This window comes from Nanorana parkeri, unplaced genomic scaffold (assembly GCF_000935625.1).
Source record: "Nanorana parkeri isolate BGI_ZX_2015 unplaced genomic scaffold, ASM93562v1 scaffold1371, whole genome shotgun sequence".
Taxonomy (NCBI): Eukaryota; Metazoa; Chordata; class Amphibia; order Anura; family Dicroglossidae; genus Nanorana; species Nanorana parkeri.
The window spans coordinates 132,149-149,040 of NW_017307639.1; the positions used below are offsets into that span (position 1 = coordinate 132,149).

General features: G+C 43.3%; 1 protein-coding gene across 1 annotated transcript in view; it reads left to right on the plus strand.

The window, feature by feature from the left end:
- SLC7A8 (solute carrier family 7 member 8) overlaps nucleotides 1-11,472 on the plus strand; it is a 48,450-nt gene extending 36,978 nt beyond the window's left edge. The window contains exons 7-12 of the mRNA XM_018569644.1: nucleotides 2,456-2,579; nucleotides 2,755-2,858; nucleotides 5,509-5,605; nucleotides 5,746-5,895; nucleotides 7,979-8,156; nucleotides 10,263-11,472. Of these exons, the coding sequence (XP_018425146.1) occupies nucleotides 2,456-2,579; nucleotides 2,755-2,858; nucleotides 5,509-5,605; nucleotides 5,746-5,895; nucleotides 7,979-8,156; nucleotides 10,263-10,411 (802 nt within the window). The 3' untranslated portion in view covers nucleotides 10,412-11,472. The remainder of the gene's footprint in view (nucleotides 1-2,455; nucleotides 2,580-2,754; nucleotides 2,859-5,508; nucleotides 5,606-5,745; nucleotides 5,896-7,978; nucleotides 8,157-10,262) is intronic.
- Nucleotides 11,473-16,892: the final 5,420 nt, after the last annotated feature.

Genomic DNA, 16,892 nt, shown 5'->3' on the forward strand with positions numbered 1-16,892 from the left:
GCATATAGCAGGCTATTGGCCATTGTATGCTGACAGCACAGAGGTGCGCTGCAGCTAGGACAGATCCCGACACTTGTTGGGATCAACCAAGCTGGCTGATTGACAGCTGGCACTGCCTCTCTAGAGCTAGAGCCAGCTGTGCACTTCCCCTGTCCATCCCTCCAGACAGTGCTGGAAGAACGGAGGGAGGGGATTCCTGTGGTGAGCTGAGACCTGACAGTCACCGCTCTCTGCAGGGAGATGATTGGGAACTGAGTGGTCACTGGTATGTAATTGTTCAGTTCCCGATCAATGGAGCTGACCCGTGACAGTTTCAGTGTCGCACGTTGGCTCTAATTATGGGAATGAGTGTAATCTACTCTCCCCATAAATCTCCTTTTAAGCGTTTCATCACTTTGCATCTTTATGTTAACAATGGCTACAGCAGTGGAATATGTATGACTAGTTTTACCCCGACAGATCTCTTTACCTTACTTTTCAACTGACCATAACGGATATACCCACCATATACAGGTGAAACTCGAATAATTAGAATTTCGTGCAAAGTTAATTTATTTCACTAATGCAACTTAAAAGGTGAAACTAATATATGAGATAGACTCATTACATGCAAAGCAAGATAATTCAAGCCGTGATTTGTCATAATTGTGATGATTATGGCTTATAGCTCATGAAAACCCCAAGAACCCCAAATCCACAACCTCAAAAAAGTAGATTATTACATGCAATCAATAAAACAAGGATTGTATATAGAACAATATCGGACCTCTGAAAAGTACAAGCATGCATATGTACTCAGTACTTGGTTTGGGCCCCTTTTGCAGCACTTACTGAAATTACTTTTGCATGATATTCTAATTATTTGAGTTTCACCTGTAAGTGATTGACAGAAACCCTAGCCCGCTGCTGGTTCTTAAGTGCTGTACTATATGCAAATTATAATTCAATTATGTTATAAGTAGTAATAGTTTTAAACAGGGACTGGAAAGGTTTAAGCTGTGCTATCATAATGCAGTGGAAAGGAGAGGGCACAGACACAACACTTTCTGGGTTTTCAGGCACTGGACTGCATAAGTTGGGGTGCCTTGATCCTTTTTCCCTCCCGAGGCCATGAGGTGGGGTTCTGGTGGTGCACACACTCAGTGGGGTGGGGGGATGCTGGTGGAGAGTGACGCTGGCATCCGGGCATGCAGGAGTGACGCCACCACCCTGGCCAGTGTCCTGTCCAGATCCTGGCTACCAGCGATGTGACTGGTTGCCAGGAGCTGGGTAGGACACCGGCCAGAGCATCCCAGGTTGCTAAGAGTTGGACAGGGAGATGTGTATCCCCATAGCATCTTCTCTCCCACTAAAAAGAAAATGACGTCCACTCATGAATTTGTTTGATTTATTCATTTTAACAGCTAGCTCTACATTATCAAGGAATATTCTTTACCATCAGATCCGAGTAGTTCTTTAAACTGTTGCCGGATTTTCCAGTATTCTGGGAAATCTTTGACGACAGAGTTTTGCCACACTGAAGCACTCATTATCCCTCATTTCTAATGCTCTTGCATTAGTATTTTTTGCCATGCTCACTGGTAAATGTTACTGTATTAAAGTGAACGTGTGGCCAGGCTAAGGATGGATGGCAACATTTCACCTGCAACCAACTCCAATGCATTTCCCCAAAATTTCACCTAAGGATAAGTCTTAGTTTTGCACAAGAAGTATGCTCAGTACATTTTCAGCAAAATGCATTAGAGTCAGTGGGGGGAAAATACCCTGACATGTCACCAAAGGGGAAATCAGTTTTGCACAATTTTTGCTGAATGTCCATTTTAAGGATCAGCAAGTGTTTACATAATCATAACAAGCAGTAAAGGAGCTTTTATACCATCCTCCACTGACATCTTTAGCTGCAGGTACTGTGGAGTAATTCTTCCTCAAGGTTCACAATATGGACAGTGAAGTCAATGTAAATGATTCTCTCAGTAGCTCAGCTCCCGCTTCTTCCCCCTTCTCAGAGCACCTGTTGAAGATTAGAAAGCTGGAACGCTTTTGGTAATTACTGCCGGGAGGGGGAGCAGAGTGAGGTGGCTTAGAAAATTACTTTAGTCTTTCTTCTGGGATCGGAGGATGAATTGCTAGCCTGGCCACATGTTCACTGTAAATATTTAGCAGGCGGCTAGGGTTGTTGCATTGTCAATTATTTTTATAGACTAATCAAACTCATAACACATTTGTGTCAGAGTTTTATGTTCTAACAAAAACTGAGGACACCAAAAAATCATATCATAGCCATGCCTTCATCTTGAGTCACAGATGTACATCCGGCCAATATTTTTAGTTACCAAATACATGAAATACAAGTGCTCACTGGTTTGTTTTTCTCTCCACTTGCTTCACCATCCATAGATGTATCCATGTCTCCCTCTAGTGGCAAAACTCCGTTAATGATTGTGTCTTTTAACAGGAATCTCCCACGTGCCATCTTCATATCTATCCCACTTGTCACCTTTGTATACGTTTTTGCAAACATTGCCTATGTCACAGCCATGTCCCCACAGGAGCTACTGGCTTCCAATGCAGTAGCAGTGGTGAGTATCTGTCCGATTTTTGTAGTATGGGAAAGACATTTCTCATTTTGATATTCGTTATACAAACTGTATCCTCCTTAGTTCAGCAGCCTTCTAGTATTCTATTTGTTATTCACTTGTATGTGTCTTTATGAATTTCAAATACACCATTAACCTTGATCTCTATTTTTTCCAGACATTTGGGGAGAAGCTGTTAGGTGTAATGGCTTGGATCATGCCAATATCTGTGGCTTTGTCCACATTTGGGGGAGTCAATGGATCTCTGTTTACTTCTTCCAGGTAAGAGGCCATAGATGTTACAGTTGCCGGGGTGTAGGGTTATACAATTCCTCTTTATTGACATCAAAAGGTCATATCACAGTGTGTAGCAATGTTTTGGGACCATACCCGGTTCCTTCATCAAGCAAACAGTGTTATTCACAAAAGGGTGAAGAGTTTGGAGAAGGCAAGAGAAGTGAACAATCTAGGACAACATCGCTGAACTGGAAAGTGAGCTGCATTGGAGAATTTTTCCAAATCCGCTATGTTGTCCTAGATCACTTCTCCTGCCTTCTCCAAACTCTTCACCATTTTGTGACTAACCCTGTTGGTGATAAATGACAATATCTTAGTGCCACATTCATATAAGTGAATATATGTGGCAAGGAGATTTCCACTTACTAACCCAATGACACTGTCAGTACAAGGAACAAAGGGAAATCTCCCTGGTGGGGATACAGACAACAATACAAAATTAAGAGAGGTGATGAACCCTTCTCAATAAATGTGTTTGTTTAAAATTTGATCAAAACGTATTCTTTTAAAAAAAAACGGGGTGGTACAAACACAATCGCAAAGTAGAAAATGCAAAAGTATAAAAGAGCAAAAAGACATTCAATGGAGACAGCAGTAGCAATAGAAAAATGTCACCAGCACACCATAACAAAGCAAAATATTTTATTGCCAATAGCTGTATCTCATTGGCAAGCGCTTTCGGGGCCTCGCAGGGTCCCCTTCATCAGGCTTAGAGATAACCTAAGCAGTAGCAATAGAGGACCCTCTGGTGGCTCGAGCACAGACTCGGGTAGGGGTGGATGCAAACTCCAGAACTGCAATGAAGAAAACATTTTGCAGGATTCCTAGATCTACACCAAAACATGACACAGGAAATGTCTAAACATCTCAGCAGTAATAGTGTGGTGACACCAGTAGTCCACTCAGTGGAGCTAATCACATGATGGCACCCCAGTGGTCTGCACATTGCTGATAATACATCTATCAGAGTGCCACTAAAGAGAGAAAAGTGAAAATGAAAGCTGAAAAGAAAACAAGACCAAGAAAGAATAGAGAGGACAAGAAGAGCGGAAAAAATAAACGCTGAAAAAGAGAACCCAGCCAGGATGGTGGTAGTAGGTGTATAACCGGGGCTAATCCAGAAACTCCATCCATACTCACCATATGGCTGTAAACGCCGAATGGGCATCAGAAAAGCTGGCAGAGAGCTCCATCATTACGCATAAGATAATTCACTTCTGCTATGCAGTCCTTAAACAAGGGTTCTAATCCTGTCTGGGTAACAGCCTTCACTGTTGAAATCTCTCAAATAGGGAAAAGGACTGTCATTGGAACTTGACAGAAGCTAAAGCTGGCCATACCCTGATCTATTTTTTTTTGTTCAACCCACAGGCTGAACAAATAAAATAGACCCCATTACTCTATTAACATTGGGGCCCGATTCATACCAGAGCGGATGCGTTTCAGCGCGGTTTCCGTGCAAATTTTAAAAGGGCAGTTTTGGGCGGTTTTAATCGCGTTTCGGCGCTGAAACGCAATAAAAACGCGCTGATCAGCGTGTTTCCATTAAATTCTATATAGAATCCACGCTGATCAAAATAAAATAAAAAATAGCTCCGGAAGCATTTCGGGCGGCAGGCAGTTCGGATTGCGAGAAGAGGCGCGATCGCATGAACAGTCCCCATAGGAATGTATAGGATCGTTCATGTGGGCGGTTCAGCGCGGACAAATCCACGCGACCTTACCGCCCTGGTGTGAACGGGGCCTAACAGCGCGTCGATCAAAGAATCCTGCTGTATTCTGAGAGATGCTGATGGGACCTGTCGGAATACCCAACCAGAGCAGGCAGCTCATTGGCTGTAAGGTCTGATTGATGATTTTCCGTCCGGCTCCTTCAGCCGATCGAAAGGGTGCCAATAACGGCACACTGCGAATTTTGTCCGGTTCCTCAAAAACCAGCTGAAATTCAAACAGTGTATGAGCACCTTTAGGCTAATTCCACCTTTACTTCCATGTTACACCACACCCTCAGCCTGCCTCTCCACACACCTGAATAGTGGAGTTCTTCTCCCTGCAGGCTTCTGCCATTGTGACAGAGAAAGTTGTGTCAATGGAATACAAGTGCAGTGACCTCACCACACTTGTAGTCCATTGATAATGTCATCAAGCCCCATACCAAAGGCGTACAGTCCTGGGGCTGAGGCAATCGTGTGCAGGCAGCTGTGTATTGCACCCGGGATCCACTGATCGCGGTTGCAATGCTTTGCAGGCTACAATGCAAAAAAAATAATAGATATTTTTATCTTTCTCATTCTGTCCAAAACTAAAAAAAAATGTAACAGACATTCCATTATAAGCTTAATCTTGAAGGCAGCAAGAGCATATTTTAGACGGCAGGTGATGAGGGTGAGCCAGGCTGTTGTCATAAACTGGCTCAGAAAGGTCATACTTAACATTATTTTGTATGGTGTGTTTCTGCAAATCTAATGACGCCCCGTGTTTTATGTGAAGCACACGCAAAGCCATGTATAGGTCCTGTAACTATGATTTTGTTTTCAGTGGTGCTTTCATGCTTTGATTAAAGTATAATTGCTGTGTTTGAACATGCTGCAATCTCATGCTTGCATTAACTCAAACAAACCTGTTGTTTTCACAGGCTGTTTTTTGCGGGTGCAAGAGAAGGTCATCTCCCAAGTGTTTTGGCCATGATCCACATTAAACGGTGCACTCCAATCCCAGCACTGCTTTTTACGGTAATCCCTTGAACTACTGTTGCTTGCATAACATCTGCCCTTCCTGTTGGCCTCCACACCTCTTCTTGTCCTTTTCTTGCCCATTGCTGTACAGATCATAGGTTGCAATAGGTTTTACTAATAATCATTTTCTCTCGCAGTGCCTTTCTACTCTGCTGATGCTGGTAACCAGTGACATGTATACTCTGATCAATTATGTGGGTTTCATCAATTACCTGTTTTATGGGGTTACCGTGGCTGGTCAGATTGTTTTAAGATGGAAGCAGCCAGACATTCCTCGACCAATCAAGGTGAGTGGGGCATATTAAAAAGTACCTAAAGGAAAGATACATTTTAAGCCCTCATTCACACTGAGCGTTTTGAAGTGCTTTCCCCCCAAAAAAGCCCCCCCCCCCAATTTTCACATCTAAGTGTTATGTCGCTTGAAGAAAGTACACGAGCTTCTTTTTGGCAATATTTCTGCACGCGTTAAACGTGCATTTCTCCATTTACATCCATGTTCCAGAATCTGCTCAATATGCACAACATGCAAAAAAACTGCTGTACAAAACGCACTGCAAAAGCACATATTTCATGTCGCTCTGGTGTGAATGCAGGTTAAAGATAACCTGTGATTGGCTATTTCAGGGAAAAGGAACAGGTTCATTTAACTGCTCTCTGTTTATCGGCACATGCCTGCCTTAAGGTGCCCACACACCTTGCGATAATCGTATGATAATCGCGGGAAATCCCGCGATCGTACGATTATTGCAAGGTGTGTGGAAGCCTTGCGCCCTCTACTACTGTAAGGTCGCACGACTTTTATCTTACGAACATGTTCGAAAACCCGCCGAGAATCGTACGATTTTCGGCGGGAGTGTGGCATGTTCGTAAGATAAAAGCCAGACGGGCCGGTGTGCGTAAGTGCACATTGCCCATTCGCCATTACGGTCATCGGAAGCCCGCCCCTCAGCGGGGCGGGCTTGCGATCATCGCAAGTACGATCTGCCTATCCAAGATAGGCAGATCGTACGTTTTTTTAATTACCTTACAACCATCGCAAGACAAAAGTCTTGCGATGGTTGTAAGGTGTGTGCCCAGCCTTGGCTACCTTTCATTCACTCCCTTATTGATCCACTCCCTTATTGATCTGCTTTCACACCAGTTGTGAAGGAGAGCTATCTGAAGCTTGGAGCTTTAGGATTTTCCCTTCCCCAATGTGACTGTGAAACCAGCCTCAACAGCCATTGCCAAACACCAATGCTGTAATGTGGGAGGGAGGTTTCACATTCTCTCTTGTATCTGGAAGTGCAGTGTATTTCACTTTGCTCCCAGTAGCCAAATGAAGTGGCAGAGGCGTGCAGGAAATGTGAATGTGTTGCTGGCTGGGCTACCATTAAAGTTAGCCAAAACTTGCCAGATATCTTGTGGCCAGTTTGTATTGTTCATCCAGTATATATTACCATAATGAATGGGATATTCTTAGTGTCAGACCATTTGTCAACCATACATACATAGTCCAAAAAGTACATTTAAAATGTTTCTTTTATTTTGTCTAGTAAAAAAATGAGAGGTGCACTGAAATGAAAATGTTATGACCAAAACGAAAGCCAAATGATGCATGTTAGGCCGAAACCAAAAATGTTTTTTCACATATTTTTTTTCAAATATTTTATTTATTTTTTATAAACTTTGAAACTTTTTTATATTTCATTCATAACATGAGGGCATAGTGTGTTTACTGTGTCCATAATCATTAATGAACAGGAGGTGATGTAGATCACTTCCCATTCATTCATAATTGAGGATATAGTCAACATACTCTGTCCTTAATTATCTACAAACACTAACTGCTTGGACCCACTCTCCATCCTGACACGCTGTCACAGGAGGCTGAGCGAACGGTGCGGGAGGAGATCTCAGCCTCCTGTGACAGCACTGGCTGTTCCCCCCACACCGCTCTGCCGATCTGTGACAGGAGGCTGAGCGGTGGGGGGGAAGAGATGCTGGCCGCTCACAGTGCCCTCGGCCGCCTGTGACAATTTCTCTCCTCCCCGCTGGGACACAGAGCAGCCCACAGCGGGGAGGAGAGAAAGCAGGGATGCAACGCTATATCGGCAGAAAAATTGCACTTTCAGCATTAGCCAAAAGTGCCATTTGTGGCCGATATGTTTCGGCGGCCGATATATCGGTGCATCCCTAAAACAAAATGTACAGATATTAGGTCGGTGAGATTGTAAGAATTTAGAGGAATAGAAGCTAAACGCTAGTTTTGTGTATCTTAAAGAGCATCTGTGATAAGCAGCATGATATTCTAATAAGAAAAGAACGAAAGAACAAAAGCCCTGTTTTTCTATAACTTTGTCTACAATAATTACCCTCTTTCTTTGACAGATTAATCTAATTTTCCCAGTAATCTACCTCCTGTTCTGGGCTTTCCTGCTTGTCTTCAGCTTATGGTCTGAGCCCATTGTCTGTGGCATCGGCTTGGCTATCATGCTTACTGGGGTTCCTGTCTACTTCTTGGGAGTCCACTGGCAAAACAAGCCCCAGTGCTTCAATAACTTTGTTGGTGAGTTGACATTTCATTTTAATCTTGCTTCCCTTCACACAATAGCTTACTTGTACCCACTTTGGATCTGAGTGATGTCTTTCTTAGCAGGGTTGATTTTAGTATTTTTCTTGTACCTTAAATGTCATTGGTTTAGTATGAGAGTATATGTGCAATGCGAAGGATAAACATTGTAGTTATATCAGGCATTGTGAATGGGTGTTTTAGAGCCTTCATCAAGATATATTATCACTTGGTTACTGTTGGTGATTCTCCAGGAAATGAGCATGGGTAAAAAGTGAAACTGCTCTAAGCTAATTACTGCTAGTCGGTATGAATTATGGCTGTTGGTGAGGAAGAACTCAACACCTTTAGGAGATATCTGGAGGCATCAAATCCTGCAGAAGTAGACATATCACTTAGAAGAATGGGCATAAGTTGAAAAGAAAAGTGCAGTTTCTTTTTCACGTACATAAGACTGCAACAAGAACGTCTTTCCTTCTTAGTGGGAAAGATTGCTGATTTTCTTTGTGACACTGATGCCTTTTCTACCTGTACTGCATGTAGATCAAGGTTTAATGTTAACTGCCCCAATCTGCAGCTAACCTGACCACTGTTCTGGTATTCTAAAAGCCTCGAAGTGCTCAGATGAGAGTACTTCTGGATTATGTTTAAAGAAAACAAAATGGAGAAACTAGTTCTCCAATCTCCTGACTTCTGTTCTCCATCCAGAACTTGCTGGCAGCACTCAGTGGCTCACAGAGGAGCCTGCTGATTGCTTTTGGCCAGAATTAGGCAGAAGTAAATGAGAGGTTATACACTGAGTGGCCAGATTATTATGACCACCCCATCAGTACTTCGTTGGGCCACGAGATGACTCCACGAGATGACTTCGTTGGGCCGCCTCGTGACTCCACGAGATGTTGAAAGGTGATGCGAGGAATCTGACACTGCACTGTTGCCCTTCTGTTGTCTTGTACCAGTCTTGCCACTCTCCGTTCTGCCCTAACATTGACTAGTCGCTGACGGCCACAATTCGCACGTTCAGACCCAGATTTTCAGCTGACAGTCCAGTCTTTAAACACTTTAACAACAGCTGCTCTTGAACATTTAACAAATTCTGCTGTTTTGGTGATACTCGCTCCATGGCTCGCGCCAACAATCACGTTCAAAGGCGGTTAAATCGCGTTGTTTCCCCATATGTTCAGAAAAAAAATCACTTCTACTGTCGTGGTAAACAACCTACTTCCCTATTTATAATGGTCTGGCCCTCTAGCAACTTCAGCGCGAAATTATAGCTAATTTGCCTACAAACGTCAGGTGGTCATAAAAAACTGGCCACTCAGTGTATAGCTGGCCAAATCACTTTGGAGGCCCGCAGACTCTTCTACCTTTAGGCAGACACCCACCACCTGCCTAGGTCATCTTGTGGGTGATTTGGCCCTGGACTGGATAATTATTGGCAGTTAATGTAGGGACATTGCTCCTCTTGAATATTATATTTGAGTCTCAGATCTTAGTGCATCTAAAAACAAAACAATAATTGTATATGTTGCAGCTTATCAGTCCTTAGATGTGGGGGCTGTATTAGATTTATTTTTTAAATGCTTCCCCCCCCCCCACACATTTTTCACCTGGTAATCTTGGGAATAACACCTTCTGACCTAGAATGGCTATGCTCACTCACTCCGCTGCATCTATGGAGAAGCAGCGTTGCCATCCTTGTCTGCTTCCTGATCTGGACTACAAATTAGTCCTCTTCACTTTATCTCCATTACATGGTCAGGAACATGAATTGGGAAGTTATAAAATAACTGGAGCTATGTGGAAGACCTCTCTTTGCCCTGCATATGTACATGTTGGATCAATTAATTCTACATCTACGAATAATAAGAATTCACAATCCAATGTTGTAGGATGTGTTGTGGAATATGGAGAGGAAGGAAGCAATTTAGAAAAATATACCACCTGAGGTATCCACAATATGTGAAAATGCTTTTATATCCCTTTATGCTAGGAGGTAGGATGACTACCCATATCGCAAGTATCGAGCTTCTGTAAAATTTGTTTTCTGGTTTAATGGTTAGAATGTTTAATTTATTATCTTTCTGTATTTTTATTCCCTAGATGCAATGACACGTGCAGGCCAAAAGCTTTGTGTGGTCGTATATCCTCAGACAGATAGCAAAGATGATGATGTCAGTGAAGAAACCAAAGAGCAGAGAGCACCAATCTACAAGCCAGAGTCTAAAGATGTTGATGAAGCTCATGCTTGAGCCCTTTCCGTTGACATTGAAAATTCACTCCACTGCTACTGTTCAGACATGCTGTCAAGACCTCACTGAACAGATTGGCAGAGAGAAAGAAAAATCCTGTGTGTACGTGCACCTGTGTATGTGTTATTGAGTGTATGTGCACACACATTGCTGTGCACATGTACAGTGCCGACTGTTTGTATTTCCTGTCTCCATTGCCCTCAGGTAATAGTGGTATCCCAGGGTATAATCACTCAGTCAGTGCTATAAATTGTCTGTGTTTTGTGACACAGTCGTGCATTGTCCCGTTAACTCAGTCTCTCCGTTGTACTGTGGGTCTGTTCTTGATCTCCACTCCATACAGTGCCCTTTATTGCTGTATTACTATGAGCAGAGGGTGTTACAGCCCTGCTTTGTCATGTGATCTGATGTCTGTGCACCTCATGTAAGAGGTATTCTAAGCTCCAAGTGCGTGTGTTTATGTCTGTGTCTTGATCCCCTGGCAAACCTACTATTAGTACTTTAGGTAATGGTCTGCTTCACAAGATGGTTTCAAAGGACACTATATACACACGCCAGAATGAGGTACCTGAAATCAGTATCAGTTTGAACTTTCTTTACATGGCGTTGTGGCTTAGACTGCATCGATTCACAGAGAATCTCTGCTGCTCAGAACAGATTATGCTAGACAAGGGTTTACACCTGACAATCAAGAGACCTGCCTGGACTGACTCCCATGCCTTCTCTGCAGTCCGCATGTGGAATACAATAGGACTTCTGATCACATGCCCCGCTGAAAGTGACTGTCTGCAGAGGAAGGCAGTGTACAGCCAGTGCAGTCTCAAGTCTTTCTTCTCCCCGAACTGTAACAAAACATTGTGCTCCTTCCTTCACTCCAAAACTGCAATTATCCATAGCCTCATGGGGGAACTCCAACCTCTCAGTACCCAAATACACTCCAGGAGCCTATCTACCAGGTGTGTTCAGTCTCCAAAGTACTCTACCTGTTTTATATATTTTTTTTTATTTAGGATCTTTTTGTTTCTGAATGTAATAAAACTGGATCTGGTGCCTTTTGGTGAGATGCTTATGTGTGACATGTTTTCCATACATATCTGTTGAATACACATACATGCACGCTAATGTGACTGATAGTACCATCACAATTTGTTTAGTGCAATGTATATGATTACTTATGACCCAAGAAAATCTGAAATTTCTGAAGAAAGTGATTTGAACTGATATATCTTAGTTTCCCAAATATGATATAGCTATTAATAAAGCAGAAGACTTCTCTGCATGTTTGTGACGTAGAGTATGTGTAATAGGGAAGTGACAAAGCATAGATGCACCGCTGCAAGGTCATCGGATTATATTGGTGCCAATAGAAGCAAAGCAAATTTTGTTAATTACATTATCCTTACAGTTATAGATCTGTTAAATCATAAAGTGACAGAGTTGTGTGAAAAAGTGTTGGCCCCCTTCCTGATTTTTCATTGTTTTGCACGTTTGTCACACTTTAATGTTTCAGATCATCAAACAAATTTAAATATTAGTCAAAGATAACACAAGTAAACACAACATGCAGTTTTTAAAGGAAGGGTTTTTTTTATTATTAAGGGAAAACAAAATCCAAACCCACATGGCCCTGTGTGAAAAAGTGTTTGCCCCCTAAACCTAATAACTAGTTGGGCCACCCTTAGCAGCAAGAACTGCAATCAAGCGTTTGCAATAACTTGCAATGAGTCTGGTACAGCGCTGTGCAGGAATTTTGGTGCACTCATCTTTGCAGAATTGTTGTAATTCAGCCACCTTGGAAGTTTTTCGAGCATGAACCGCCTTTTTAAGGTCATGCCAGAGCATCTCAATAGGATTTAGGTCAGGACTTTGACTAGGCCCCTCCAAAGTCTTCTTTTTGTTTTTTCTTCAGCCATTCAGAGGTGGACCTGCTGGTGTGTTTTGGATCATTGTCCTGCTGCAGAACCCAAGTTGGCTTCAGCTTGAGGTCACGAACAGAGCACATTATCCTTCAGGATTTTTTGATAGACAGCAGAATTCATGGTTCCATTTATCACAGCAAGTCTTCCAGGTCCTAAAGTAGCAAAACAGCCCCAGACCATCACTCTACCACCACCATATTTTATTGTTGGTATGATATTCTTTTTCTGAAATGAGGTGTTACTCTTACGCCAGATGTAATGGGACACACACCTTCCAAAAAGTTCAACTTTTGTCTCGTCAGTCCACAGAGTATTTTCCCAAAAGTCTTGGGGGATCATCAAGATGTTTTCTGGCATAACGGAGACAAGCTTTTATGTTCTTTTTGCTCAGCAGCAGATTTAGTCTTGGAACTCTGCCATGCAGGCCATTTTTGCCCAGTCTCTTTCTTATGGTGGAGTCATGAACACTGACCTGAACTGAGGCAAGTGAGGCCTGCAGTTCTTTGGATGTTGTTGTGGGGTCTTTTGTGACCTCTTGGATGAGTCGTCGCTGCACTCTTGGGGTAATTTTGGTTGGTCGCCCACTCCTGGGAAGGTTCAACACTGTTCTATGTTTTCGCCATTTGTGGATAATGGCTCTCACTGTGGTTCGCTGGAGACCCAAAGCTTTACAAATGGCTTTATAACCTTTTCCAGACTGATAGATCTCAATTACTTTCTCATTTGTTCCTGGATTTCTTTGGATCTCGGCATGATGTGTAGCTTTTGGGGATCTTTTGGTCTACTTCACTTTGTCAGTCAAGTCTTATTTAATTGATTTCTTGATTGCGAACAGGTGTGGCAGTAATCAGGCCTGGGTGTGGCTAGAGAAATGAAACTCAGGTGTGATAAACCAGAGTTAAGTTATGTTTTAACAGGGGGGCAAACACTTTTTCACACAGGGCCATGTGGGTTTGGATTTTGTTTTCCCTTAATAATAACCTTCCTTTAAAAACTGCATGTTGTGTTTACTTGTGTTTATCTTTGACTAATATGTAAATTTTTTGATAATCTGAAACCTTAAAGTGTGACAAACTAACAAAACAATGAAAAATCAGGAAGGGGGCCAACACTTTTTCACACAACTATTATATTGTATCTAGAATGACTGTAAAACATGTTGCCATTATACAGGATCTTTTACTATGTGTTCAAATACCCATAGACATGAGGTGATTGTAACCTGAACCAGCCGAGAATGGTCAGATCAGGGAATCAGGAATCCTATTTATCACATATGCATCATATATGGTAGTTGAAGTAAGCTTGTGTCTTGAGTTGTACACTGGATATTGTGGTATACAAAGTCTTCTAATCTTGATTCAACTGTTTCAGATAAGAATCTCCATAGCAGTAGTTTAACTGTAGTTTGCAGGCTTACAAACACCATGTTTCATTAGAAGTTTGGTGCACAAACTTTGGTATAAACCACTCATACCTTATCTTTTGGTGATTTCATCTCAGATCTGTTTCTGGTCAAACTTTACATTTCCTGTGAACATTAGTAATAATATTGAGTATACCCTAAAAAAAAAAAAATCATGGGATCTGGATATGACAGATATTGCCCCTTTTCTTGGAGAATTTAGCTATTATGCAGCTACCCTGACTACTAACCATACACACATCCCTATACACACTGCAGTTGAATAAAGCGCAGATGATCTTAAAGAGAACCTGTACTAAGAAGACATGGGGATTGTCATTGCTGGCCACCCTTCTTAAAATATTAGCTCCCTGGCTGTCCACTTAAGTCCAATCCAATTTGTCTACATGCTTGTGATAAGTCACTGACTTGGAACAAGCATGTAGGTAAGGAGCTCTGACTTTCAGGGCCTGTTCACACGACGTCTGTTTTGTGTGCTGACCGGCTCCGTACGCTGCTGCACTCAAAATGCATCCCAATGTATCCCTATGTGTTTTATGGGCTCCAGTTCTCACGTGCGCAGTCTGTTCAGCTTACGACAGAAAAAAATACTGCATGTCACATTTTGTAAGGTCCGGAAACGCAAACGCGTCAAAAGCGCATCCAAAAACGCACTGCACTGCAGCTAACATACTAACAGCCCCACTCCAGCAAAAAAAATGTGTTTTTTTTTTTTTTACTTGAACGCAGCAAAAACGCACTGCATCAGTCTGCAGATCCGCACCTGATCAGGACCTGATCTCATGTGAACGGGCCCTCATGATCTGCATGCTTGCCCTGAGTCATTATCTCAAAGTATTGAAGCTGGAGACAGCCCGGCAATTAGATATTTTAGAAGGCTGTCAGCAGTGGAAACTTATAAGTGTTAAACCTTATATTGGCACGATTAGAGATGTGACCTAATATTGAATTGCATGTTTTTTAAGGTTCAAGGTTAAGGTTTGTTTTTTTTGCTCGCTCACTGACCATAACATATTATCCTATATGTAATGTAATGAGCGTAGAGAGAAATACGTTACCTAGGATATGTTCCATGTGAAAAGATGTGAGATGCCACTGGTAGAAGATGATTACAACGCTCAGGAGGTTCTTTTTACAAACTCTGGGGAGTAGAAGGACTGCTAGGCTGCATTGATCTGCTGTGGGATGGTGTTTGTGCCCATACCTATAAAGCAGTGACATGTTCCTTAAAGCTGGCGGGACACTGCTAAAATTTTGACCCAAGTCTTGCCAAATGTGAGCAGTGTGTTTCCCCATTGGTGCTCCTCCATTCTGTAAAAATTGATGTTAAAAAAAAGAGGGAATTCCCTTATGCATGCTGTGTAGGGTGGATGCTGGAATCGAGCACTGAGTGTGTGGCCAGGTGGAGTAGTCCATCCTCCCCAGTCTTTCAAGCATTTGTTACAGCGAATCGTACCCAGGGGCGAACTGACAACACACGGGGCCCCTGGGCAATAAAAGATTATGGGGCCCCTTGTTCTCGACCCATATACTAGCCCCACCCACAAATACATTCTTGCATCCCTCTTCCTACACTGCTCACCTCTGCACCCCCTGCATCCCTCTTCCTACACTGCTCACCTCGGCACCCCTGAATCCCGCTTCCTGCAGTGCTCACCTCTGCACCCCCTGCATCCCTCTTCCTACACTGTTCACCTCTGCACCCCCTGCATCCCTTTTCTAATGCTTATCGCATCTAAACCCCCCCCCCCTTCCTACACTGCTTGGCAGGGGTGCACAGGTAAACACTGTAGGAAAAGAGATGCAGAGGGTACAGAAGTTAGGAGTGTTGGGAGAGAATTTGATGGCTGCCACCCTCTTCCAGCACTGGTAACTTCCACATCATCTACATCCCTCATATTGCACTGCTGACCACACCTTACACTGCTAGTCTCTTCTAAGCTGCTCACCCCCTGCAGTGTACTTCATGGTAGGACTCCCGCTCCTGATACCATGGGCTGTGGGTGCTGCAGGGGACGGAGCCAAATGTGCTGAAAGTCACCGGTCCTTCCAGCAGTTAATCTGCACACGGGACCCTGATAGGTCTGCCCAGCAGATGGTTCCACCCACTCGCCATGGTAACAACCTGACTGACAGACTACTCTCCTTCTATGCAGAGAAGCCCCGGTCCCTGTAGGGAAGGAAGGGAGGAGCCTGCCAATCAACTGGTTACCAGGGCAAGTAGTCAGACCATCTTCCTTCACTACAGGTAGCCCGTGCTGGGTTCGGGCCCCCCCTGCTGACTTGATGGCAGTGGCATAACCAGAGTTACGGTTGCTCGGGGCAAAACCAAAACATAATTTTGCACCCCCCATTATATCACCCCCCTCCAATCGACCCAAGCGAGCAGCTGCAAAATTTGCTTGCTTAATTGTGTTCAGCTACTGATTGCAGGGCCATCTTTAATAATAGTTGTGCCCTGGGCAAGATTTTCATATAGGGGCCCCCACAACCCTCCCGCTTAGAGCACCTGCCCCTCACTTCCCAACCCAGACCCCCATATCCACCTACAACACCTTCTTGCGAAAAGAAACAAAAAATAATATATTTTTTGCACACACACTCACTATATTACCAAAAGTATTGGGACACCCCTCCAAATCTTTGGTTTTAGGTTTTCTGTGAAATTTCCTTGCCACTAAATATTCCACGGTCAGCTGTCAGTGGTATTATAACAAAATGGAAGCAACTGGGAACAATAGCAACTCAGCCACGAAGTGGTAGGCCACGTAAAATTACAGAGCGGGGTCAGCGCATGCTTAAGCGCACAGTGTGCAGAAGTCGCCAACTGTCTGCAGAGTCAATAGCTACAGACCTCCAAACTTTGTGTGGCCTTCAGATTGGCACAACAACAGTGCGTAGACAGCTTCATGGAATGGGCTTCCATGGCCGAGCAGCTGTATCCAAGCCTTACATCACCAAGTGCAATGCAAAGCGTCGGATGCAGTGGTGTAAAGCACGCCGCCACTGGACTCTGGAGAAGTGGAGACTTGTTCTCTGGAGTGACGAATCACGTTTCTCTGTCTGGCAATCCGATGGTCGTGTCTGGGTTTGGCAGGAGAACGGTACTTGCCTGACTGCATTGTGCCAAGTGTAA